Source organism: Mastomys coucha, unplaced genomic scaffold, assembly GCF_008632895.1.
Source record: "Mastomys coucha isolate ucsf_1 unplaced genomic scaffold, UCSF_Mcou_1 pScaffold6, whole genome shotgun sequence".
NCBI lineage: Eukaryota > Metazoa > Chordata > Mammalia > Rodentia > Muridae > Mastomys > Mastomys coucha.
The window spans coordinates 117,801,836-117,809,805 of record NW_022196912.1 but is presented as its reverse complement, the minus strand read 5'-3'; the positions used below and the strand labels follow the sequence as shown (position 1 = coordinate 117,809,805).

Sequence of the window (7,970 nt, the reverse complement as noted above, 5' to 3'; positions counted from 1 at the left end):
ACATTGATCGATGGTTCAGCTATCTTTGGCAACGTCCACTCTTTGTGATCAGTTATTCCCTCGGGGTACTGAGCCTTGAGGAGTAGTCCCAGGGTCCCTGGGATCAATTTCTGATGACCCTGGTGCAGAGCAGCCCCTGGGGTCAATTTCTCATGACTCTGGTGTAGCACCTGGGGCAATTTCTCATGACCCTGGTGCAGAGCAGCCCCTGGGGTCAATTTGTATTTTTCCATGGTCTTATAGGCACAAGCCATGTGTAATCTTAATGTCTCTTCTCATTTTCTGGATTAGCATAAGACCCTATTAGAAGGCAAGGAGCCCTCTTCCTCTGCACTTGTGCCCTCTTCTATCAACAAGCTCCAGTCCAGACTGAGGAAGGAACCTTGGACGAATTTTGTAGGCTATGACTTAACCTTGCTTACAGAATTCATATCTAGTAAATCTCACAGCACTGGGCTGAGTCTAGTGCATGTTTCTGGGAGTTGGAAGATTAATTGATAGGCAACACTGGAGACATCTGGCTCAGTGCCAAAGCCCTGCCTCCCCTGAGAACAGCTATTAGAAGGACCATTAGAGAGAGGTCCTTTCAACCCTGCCTAGGTACAACATGGATTCAGGGTTGAAAGGCCTCCTGACAGAACAAATAACAAATGTTGTTTGTGTCTGTAAGTTCCAGTACCAGACTTCAATTCATCTGTCAGATTGGCTGTGTGGTAGCAAGCAGATATCTAGACCTCTCTGGGCACCCTGTTGTGTTGCCCATTGACATAATTGGCAAAAGTGCTATCCCAGGTATGAGAGTGGATGTGTAGAATGTCCAGAAGGCTAATTCATCCATACTCCCTTGCTGGAGTGAACACATTTGAATCTTGTGATCACCATGCTAAATATGGTCACCCAACTGTAGCCTCTGTCCACACCGTAGAGGAATTCAGATGGTAAAGTAGATAAGAGAGGGATGGAAAGGCAAGGAAGGATAGGGAAGAGAAGGGACAAGATGGAATATGAGAGAAAGAGGAGTGAGGAAGTGCAAGGAAGAGAGAGCAGGGTGATAGAAGGGGAAGGAATGGATAGGATGAGGGAGCCAAGGGGAAGATGGTGGGAAGAGGAGACTACAAGAGTGTAAGAAAATGGAGAGCAGATGAGGGAGAGCAGGAGGTGTTGGAGCTTTACCTCATGTCCCTAGGGCAGTGACCTATCTGCAGAGGAACCAGGGGCTTTGGCTGCCTACATCCTCTATCAAACTGAGGCAACCATTTCTCTGGGAAAGCATTCAACTATGTTTTAATCCAAAATGATTTCCACAGAAAATGGGCTAGTGTGTTTCTGAAGAAGACCTGGCTCAGTGGCTGAGCTGTTGACTTCATTTCTTTCTAGGAGAGAATGTAGCCCTTCTTCTTGGCCATGGATTTACGAAGGAATTGTGGTCCCTGCCCCCTAGACATCTTCTGTCTGATGTGAGCATGGCAGTGATGCCACCTCTCCCAGAGGGACTCTGTAAGAATCCTGTCCCCTCCTGGCTCCTATATCAGCATTTAGACTAGGCAAGGTCTCAGTGCATCCTCTCAGTAGAGGGTCAGAAGGAGCAGGCTCTATTCACTTTCTAGGAGCATAGCCCATGGCACCTGCACCTTCCATAGCCATGAAAACCTTGACAAGAGAGAAGTTTTTATGCATTACAAAAATATCCCCTGATTCAACCCCAGTTCCCTAAGAATAAGTTATCACCACCACCCCCAAACCAAAACTGAAGGTCATATCCAGTAACATAACTCCTGGGAAGGCTCTTTCATTTGTCTCCAGACAGAAGGTTTCCTGGGTATTACCTGCAAAGCTGAAGCCAGGGTCCAGTTAGGTGTGTTCTGATGTGTGGCTTTGCTGCCTTCCTGGAGTGTTTTTTACTCCTGCACACTGATGCCCATTTATATTGAGGAACTCCCTCCTCTTAGGAAATTCTGATCCAGACAAGCTGTGCTTTGTTCTCACACTTGAGATGGACAGACAGGATGATTTGTGGGAGAGTGACTTAAAGGTTCTATCTTGCAGAAACACCTCCTAGTTCTAAACATGTTCTAGACAACAGGCCCACTGGATGTCCTCATTGTGGCTTCTGTTTCTACAACAATTCAAAGGTCAGTATGGAACAGGTGAGCATTCAATGCAAAAAAACCAGGGCACCAGCCCTGACACACTTGTCACCAGGAAGAGCTGCATCTGAATTTTGTTTTGGGCTTCCCAAACCACTTCAAAAAATACAACTCTGTCCATGCTCCTCCATTTCTTTATGGAAAACCATAGATTAATGATAACATGTCTCAGTGTTGACAGGTCTTTGCCTACATCTATATGACCATCCTTTCTGCTAGGATTGGGCACATTTTAAGTAGAGATGTGTTCTACACTGTTTGGCTAACAGATTTTTGAAGGGAAGCCAGCTGTGCTTAGCAGAGGAGGAAATCTGAAAGGAGTCTGTGCCTGCAGAGACTGACTGGCTGATGAGAATTTCAGTTCAGTAGAGAGGAAACATAATAATAAAAATACAAAATCTATAGAACAAAGAGAGTATATAAAAAGTAGCAAGAGGAAGAGGCATATAACACACAAGCTATTATAGGTCTGATAGGCAGATCTATCAGGATTACACCTGTCATCAGTGCATTCACTCATGGCAAGTACTCACCCGTGGGGTACACATGGTATTATGTCATCACTGTGTTCTCACATTGCATGTAATCATCATTGTGGCACACATGGCAGGTAGTCATCAGTGTATCACACTTGGTAGGAGGGAGTTCAGTTTGGAGGGCACCTCCACCCTTGCAACTGTGGTTAAGCTTGGATGGTCTTGGGGAGGTAAGAGCTGGGGGAAGAGCCCAGCAAGGAAATGAAGGGGCTAGCTGTTGTGGTCCACCAGTCATAAGATATTGGAGCCTTGCTGGTCCATCCAGATGCACATTAACTTCTCATGTGCTAAGTGCACTGTAAAGAGAATCTCTTGTATACTGTATGGAAGCATCACCTGATGGTCTATTATCTGAGGCAGGAAATAGGAGTTGAGTCTTTTGGTAGGAACAGAAGAACTCTGGGATAGAGTCATGTGGAGGAAGAGATTCACTCTGGGCTTTAAGGAGACAGATCATGAAGCAGAGGAGAGGTAATCAGCCTCATGTCAGAACTTAGGCTAGTTTAAATGGGAAAATTGAGTTACCGGCTAGAAGAAATTATCCCAATATGTGACCTAGGCATTTTATTCATAAATAATGTCTCAGGGCCTATGGCATTGTAGAACCGTTCACAGTTATAGTTCTGGCTCTATGAACAACCATGCTTTGCCTCCCTGTGTGTCAAAACCAGTGCCTGTGACAATAGAAAGGATTACTTCAGCAGATAACCAGCTGCACCCAAATGCATGGCAGCAGATGACATCTTGAGTCTATAGAGAAGTTTCCCCGATATTGATGCAGCTGCCTCTCTCAGGTATCCAACCAATGCCTTTTAAACTTGCCTTCATCTGTGACTTTCTGTTTTAAAGCTATAGTTTTTGTGAAACTGATTCCACGTTGGAACATGAAATCTGAGTAACAGAAATTTGTAGTCTCTGACCACTGCCATGCAAAATGTCTCCAGAATAAAGTATGCCATTCCCTTCCTTATGAGAGCTTTATTTGTGTCAATAGTGGTGTAGACACTCAGTAGATTCATGTTAGTTCCAGAGGCACTGTCTCCAAAATAGAAGTGTAGGTCCTAAAACAGGAAGGACTTTGTCTTCATAAACGAAGCCTAAAGATGAGTCTTTGTGTACCAGAAAAAAAAGGTCTATGGCACATTCCTGTTTGCCAACAGGCACCCTAACATTCCCACAAAATCTGCTACTTCAGGCAAGTGACTTAGCTCCCCTTCCATGTAGACAGCCTGAATTAGCTCAAAGATCCCTTCTCTGCTGTTATGTAAAACCTGTTTTCTTCTCTGACATTTTGCTTTTTCTCCTGCTCCTAGGAAAAGGAGAGCACCTTGGAAATTTGATCTCCAATTATGTTTTTTTCTTATCCACTAGGTTGTCTAGTTTGATGATTTCACTGACTTTCTTCTGGTTCAGAAACCAGGGAGAGAACACTGGGCACCTTCCACAGGGCCCCATCCATCCTAACTGAGCTGAAGTGCTATTTTTATACACTTCTGGGAACATATCAGTTGATTGGACTACATGCTGCTGCCCACCATATTCAACTCTAAAATTTAGAGTTGGCCTTCCCAACTGGTTTTCTCCTCTACTGTGCTGCCTAGATTTATGTCAAGTCAACACAACTATGGCCAAGTTGAGAAGAATGAATCTCGACTGACAAATGCCCTCATAAAATCTGGTTGTTGGCAAGCCTGTAGGACATTTCTTAATTATATTAATGTAGAGGGCTCAGCCCATGGTCCCTCCCTGGGGTGGTCCTGGGGCTTTATAAGTAAGCAGGCTGTGCAAGCCATTTGAAACAAGCTAGTAAGCAGCACCCCTCCATGGCTGCTGCATCAGCTCCTGCCTAATGTTTTCTGCCCTGTTTGGGTTCCTGTCCCGATTCCCTTCAATGGTGAACATTGTATAAGCCACAGAAACCTTTTCCTACCCCATTTGCTTACTGGTCATGGTGTTTCAAGACAGTGATAGAAACCACACATAAAGCATCTCTTACTCTGCTCACTTGTCTGTTCTTTGCTACTTGTTTAAATGACATTTTGTAGATGACTCATCAGTGTCTGTCTCCCTCATTGGATCACTGGAGCATGCTGTCTCTCTATCTTTCTGGACACCTGGAGCCTATTGAGCAAAAGCCCTGCTGGTACATCAGGATGTTTCTCTATGCACTCCTGGGAACCCCATGCTGAGCATCTTTCTGAGGATTCTCTCTTTTTGAGAACACCCTCAGACTGAGACTCTGCTCACAGCACTTACAGCATCCCACTCTGTGTCTCAGTCCAATGCTAATGGACTCCTTTTCTTAGTGGGATTCCTCCAGACTCTTTCCTAAGTCTCTCCCGTGTCCTCATTTACTCTGAAATTCTCTACTGCCACCTTTTCAAGGTTATAGATTTGCCTTTCTTACATGTTATACTTCTGCAAAAATCACCATCCATGGATTTACAGAATGTCTTATCTATACTCATGGTGTTCCACACAGTATTGCTTCCAAGGAACTCACTTCACAGCCATCAAAGTACAACAGTGGGCCCATGATCATGGACTTTTCTGGTCTTACCAAGTTCCCTCCCATCCTGAAGCAGATGTCCTGATAAAACGATGGAATGGCTTTTAAAAAAACAGTTATAGTGCCAATTGAGTGACAACAGCCTGGAAGGCTGGGCCAGGGTACCTCCAGGGGGAATATATACTTTGAATCAGCATCCAATATGTTGTATAGTTTCTCCTGTAGCTAGGATACATGGGTCTTGGAACCAATGTGTAAAAAATGGATAGTTCCACTCAACATTACCCATAGTAACCCACTAGAAAAATGTTTGCTTCTTGTCCTTTGACCTTAATTTCTGATGACCTAGAAGTTTTAGCTCCAGAACAGGGAGTGCTTCTGCCAGGACATAGAACAAACATGCCATTGAGTTCTATAATTTGTACATTGAAGCTGAAAGTTTCCCCAGGGTGATTTGGTCTCCTGATGCCCTTGAACAAATAGGTTAAGAAAGGAATAACAGTGTTAGGAGGGGTGATTGTTCAAGATTACCAAGGGGACATAGGATTGCCTCTCCATAATGGAGGTAAGAAAGATTGTGTCTGGAGTGCAGGAAATCATGTCCTAAGTCAATGGGAAACTACAACAGCCTAATTCAGGCAGGATGACAAAGGACACCTACTATTCAGAAATGAAGGTATGGGTCATCTTCCAGGAAAAGAACTGAGACCTGCTGAGAGAGGAGGAAAGGCAGCATGAGCAGTAGAGAAGGTGGTGACAGGTACCAGCAAAGGCCGCGTGACCAGCTGCAGAAATGGATATAATTGACATGAGTGTTTTGGTCACTTCTTGTTAAGAGTGCATTTGTGTAGCAATTGTATGTGAGAAATATATATATAAAAAATGCATTTGTAGAGATATTTGTGTTTTCCCTCTTCAAATTCTTTATCATGTAGTGCAATGTAATGTTAATTAAGAGAATATCAGTGATTAACATATTTACATTTGAGATATTAAGAGAATGCTCCTCAAGGGACATTGACATTTATTCTCTAATTTATACTGTGCTTGTGGTTATATGAGGGATAGTTATATTATGTTGGGCATAATTATGACCTGGTTAAATATGTAATGCATTTGCAATTGTATATGGGATAGTTATACCTTTGAGGCATAGGACTCGGTGATTGTTTTTATTTGGAAATTAAGCATTACTTATGGAGATACAATTGTGTGTCAAGTTGACAGGTGGTGGACATGTGCTGATTATTCTTTGTTGTCAACTTGACTGCATATAAATCCAAGTGGCTGGTTACACCTGTGAGGAATTATGATTCTTAATTAAATTAAAATTTTAATTAAATCATTTGAGGTGGAAAGACTCACCACAGCTTCTGCCGGCAGCGCCTGTATAAAGAACATGGAGAAAAAAACCTCCTCCACTTCCTTCACTGGGATAAGAGCATTACTCTGGGATTCTAAAACCAGGTAAGACATCCAGATTCATGAATTGCACAACTACTAGATTCTTGGACTTTCAGTTGGTAGACATCCATGTTTGGACGACCTGGACCATAGCCTGTAGGCCATACAAGTGCTTGTGTTAGGGTTTCTACTCCTGCACAAAACATCATGACCAAGAAGCAAGTTGGGGGAGGAAAGGGTTTATTCAGCTTACACATTCACATTGCTGCTCATCACCAAAGGAAGTCAGGACTGGAACTCACACAGGGCAGGAAGCAGAAACTAATGCAGAGGCCATGGAGAGATGTTACTTACTGGCTTGCCTCCTTTGCCTTCTTACAGCTTGCTTTCTTACAGAACTCAGGACTACCAGCCCAGGGATGGCACCACCCCCAATGAGCCCTCCAAAATTGATCTAATTGAGAGGCACTAATTGAGAAAGTGCCTTACAGATGGATCTCATGGAGGCACTTCCTCAACTGAAGTTCATTTCTCTGTGATAACTCCAGCCTGCGTCAAAACCAGCCAGTACAGTGCCCTTTCTCATTATAGATTTATTCTACCACATTCACTTAATATGTTCAGTGATGAATGAGTATTTACGGAGATTAAGTAATAGCCCAAGATGATTTAGTTCTGTAATGCAATGTTCCAGCTCTCCACAATCATGAGTTTAGTAGACACTTTATCACACAATCAATGAGTTAAGTAGACACTTTATCACAGTGGTGGCTTTTCTGTGAGAGCATTGGCTATCACTGGCATCTCATGGATAGCATGTGGGCAGCAAACCCAGAGAATGTCATGGGCTTGAGTTCTGATAAGACAGTCCCATCTGTTGCTCCTCCCTGCTTGAGTTTTGTCCAGTTTTATTTTAGGAGTTAGAACCTTGCTACATAGTGAAGTGTCATGGTTTGAAGGTGAAATGACCCCAGAGGCTCAGGCCTTTGATGTCTCATCTTGTCCTCCAGCTGGTGACACTGGTTTAGGAGTGCAATGGCCAACTTTGAGCTAGAGCTGTGAACTGGAGGGTGACAGCTGGATGGTTTTCCTGCTGAGATCTCTTGTTTCCTGAGTCTTCAGATGGAATGGGCTAATCCCCCACTTCCACCAGAGATTTGAACTGGCCCTGCCACCCTGCTTGTCCTGACAAGAAACTGAGAGTCAAATTACAAACCTTTCTACCTTCAAGTAGCTCCTGTCTGGTATTGGGGCCCAACAATAAAGAAAACATCTAGCTGGGTGGTGGTGGTGCACGCCTTTAATTCCAGCACTTGGGAGGCAGAGGCAGGCAGATTTCTGAGTTCAAAGCCAACCTGGTCTACAGAGTGAGTT

At 43.8% G+C, this 7,970-nt stretch overlaps 1 protein-coding gene across 1 annotated transcript in view; it reads right to left on the bottom strand.

The window, feature by feature from the left end:
• The window catches only part of LOC116081102, a 5,971-nt gene extending 5,717 nt beyond the window's left edge, over positions 1-254 (bottom strand). The window contains 1 exon segment of the mRNA XM_031357738.1: positions 3-254. Coding sequence (XP_031213598.1) covers positions 3-254 — 252 coding nt within the window.
• Between the last annotated feature and the right edge of the window lie 7,716 nt (positions 255-7,970).